This window comes from Protopterus annectens, chromosome 1.part0 (assembly GCF_019279795.1).
Source record: "Protopterus annectens isolate FY-2018-M chromosome 1.part0, PAN1.0, whole genome shotgun sequence".
In the NCBI taxonomy this organism is placed as follows: Eukaryota; Metazoa; Chordata; order Ceratodontiformes; family Protopteridae; genus Protopterus; species Protopterus annectens.
The window spans coordinates 1,391,513,336-1,391,516,275 of record NC_056725.1 but is presented as its reverse complement, the minus strand read 5'-3'; the positions used below and the strand labels follow the sequence as shown (position 1 = coordinate 1,391,516,275).

Here is a 2,940-nt window from a genome sequence, read left to right as displayed (position 1 = left end):
TAGACATGAAGCTGGATTTTCGCCTGCCTTGAATATGCCCAATGTCTGGAGACTCGATTCTGTTATCACAATGGTCACTGCAAACGCTTACTCTGCTGTGCTTGCGAACACCTGCAGTAATTTCAGTTTGGCTGGAATGAAACAATGTAGGGTGAGAACAGCTAGACTTGGGTTGATTTAAGGTGAAGTCACTCCTCTGGCCATTTCTGGGACCCAGTCCATTTGGGCGGGGTCTGGTGTGGGAGTCATCGCTGCTGGAGGAAGGATCCCCATCTTCCTGTATCTTCTGTCCGGGACAAATAGATCGATCTAGTCGTTGTCCCAAGTCCTGAAAGTGATTCTTGTCTTTGAACTGTCCATGGTGCTGACTGCCTTGATTGTCGTAAAGCCATTGCCTCTGCGATTCTTTGCGCTCGTACGATAAATGATTTTGTTCCATCTTATAACCCACATGATTCTGCCCATTGTACTGCTTGCTACCAATAGATTCACAGTGGTTGCTACGGCTGCTCAGCTCTTGCTCTTTTTGTTTTTTTCCTTTTTCCTGTGTCATCTTAAAGCGTGCTGTCGGTGCCAAGTAAGCAGGGAGGGTTGTGTCAATACCTTGCTCAGACAATAATTTGTAACCACTTTGGGACAAGGGCACGATTTTATGAGGTGATGAATTAGCCTTACTACAGACCTGTTGCAGAACGGATGCCTTCTTTGACTTGTAGACATCAACTTCTTCTCCCATATCAGATCCTCTGGATATTCCATAAATACCTTGCTTAAGCTTTTTAATACCCAAGTGGAAGATTTCTAAAATATTCAGCAACAATGAGATGGCAGCAATGCTAAGCATGAACACCATAAATATAGTCTTTTCAGTTGGTCTCGATATGAAGCAGTCTACTGTGTTTGGGCATGGCAGCCGTGTACATTTATAAAGAGGGTCCAGTTGAAATCCGTACAAGAAAAATTGACCCACCATGAAACTTATTTCCACTACAGACCTTGTTAAGATATGCAGCACATAGGTGCCTAAAAGAGACCCTCTCAGAGGAGCTTTGTTCAGCTTTTTTTGTTCCTCTAACTTTCTTAGTTCTCTTTCTATTCTCCTTTGTTCCTCTGTCATGCGTTCATTGTCTTCCAGGGCAGCTTTCAGCTGAGTTTTTGTTCTTTGTCTGTCCTTCTCTAGAGCCCTCAATCGATAAAGTGCATGGCCCATGTACACAAGTGATGGAGAAGACACAAAAATAGTCTGCAGCACCCAGTATCGTATTAGAGAGATGGGGAAAGCTTTGTCATAACATACGTTCTTGCAGCCAGGTTGATCGGTGTTGCAGATAAATTCGAGCTGTTCATCATCCCAGACCTCTTCAGCAGCTACTCCTAAGATCAGCATCCTGAAGATAAATAAGATTGTTAGCCAAATCTTTCCCACTATGGTAGAGTGGATGTGGACTTCTTCTAGGATGCTGCCCAGCAAATTCCAATCTCCCATCATTGGTGCAACGTAAGTGCAACATTAGAAGTCGATTCCAATTAACTGTAATAATCTTGTGCTAAAATATCCTACAAGTGTAAAAAGAGTTTGAGATGCATTTGTTCAGCAGTTTACTTCAGTGTTTTTCTAAGTATTTAAGCTTAAATTACAGATAAGTTTAACATAATACACCAACCAGTGACTAGCAATAATGTTATCTGCATGGATTACCGATGTTTTAAATACCACAATACACCCTGCAACAGTTTTAATGTACTTTCATTCTCCCTACGCATATTTACCTACTAAAATTATCACTCGTCTCTGAAATACGCGACTGACAGCTAGAACTTACCTTTCAAATAAAGGCTGTCTTCTACAGAAGCACATATTTAACGCTCACACAGAAAACCAACAAGGAGCATTATCGTTTAGTGTTAATGTATCTTTACCTTGCTGACCAATTTCAGCTGTGACAAGTATACAGTTTGATTTCTAGATAAGCTCTGCATCCCAGCATAGCAAGGCTCAATATGCGGAGGGCAGTAGCTAGGACACAAGAGCCGGTCGATTCATCGAGTGATCATGCGGTCAGTGATTATAACCCATAGAGAATTGGGTCCCTTAGGCAAAGCTCATGACTCCGTTAATACTGTTCTGTGTCCTTAGACAACTCAGATATTACCTGTTTTGACTGAAGACTTTTGAAATATTTTCATATTTTAATCAGTGAAAACTATTTTCGAGCATAATACATGAGTATTGTAGTTTCTTTACTGAATTTGCGATATACATTAGATTCGATGTAACTCTGTACACTTAGGCAAATGCAGTAACCAGATCAATCGGTCATGTCCGATTTCACAGCCCGCTGCTCTGGTGGTTCGCTGTTGGTTTCTGCCTCGACGGCCACGTGACTGAGAAATGTTTCTTTATGCACATCGTTAATGACAATGTAGTGTGCATGTAAACACGGGTGACTAAGTGGACCCACGTTAATTTGTGTAATAAAACTGGAGTTTGCTGAGGAGCAGAATGGGATTTTCTAATATCAAGCTTAGAACTTAGTCAAAAGCAACGGCTGTGTATGAGTACAGCTAGAAACGGTTCAGCTGCGCCTGAATAAGTAACATTCATCCCCATTTAACAGCCAGGTGGAATTCCCAATCCCTAGTGTTTGATTTGTCAGCCTTATCAACAGAAAAGGTGGAATCTAGTTTCTATAGTCCATTTCATACTTTTCTACCATTTTTTGGCATGGAGTTCAATAAATTCTAGTCACTAAAGGTAAACTACCATAATTTGTTTTAACATTTAGTTTAATTATCAAGTTCCTTTCTAGTCACAGCTCTTTTATCATTTCATTTTACATATAATCTATGTTTAAGTGTTGCAAAGGGCATGCTTTACAGACATGTGATGGCAGAATAAAATTGTATCTAATAAGAATATCAATGTGGGTGTCATGCAGA

General features: G+C 40.6%; 1 protein-coding gene across 1 annotated transcript in view; it reads right to left on the bottom strand.

The window, feature by feature from the left end:
- GJA10 (gap junction protein alpha 10) overlaps positions 1-1,551 on the bottom strand; it is a 137,756-nt gene extending 136,205 nt beyond the window's left edge. The window contains exon 1 of the mRNA XM_044067178.1: positions 1-1,551. This exon is cut by the window's left edge and continues 140 nt beyond it. Within this exon, the coding sequence (XP_043923113.1) occupies positions 1-1,489 (1,489 nt within the window). The 5' untranslated portion in view covers positions 1,490-1,551.
- Between the last annotated feature and the right edge of the window lie 1,389 nt (positions 1,552-2,940).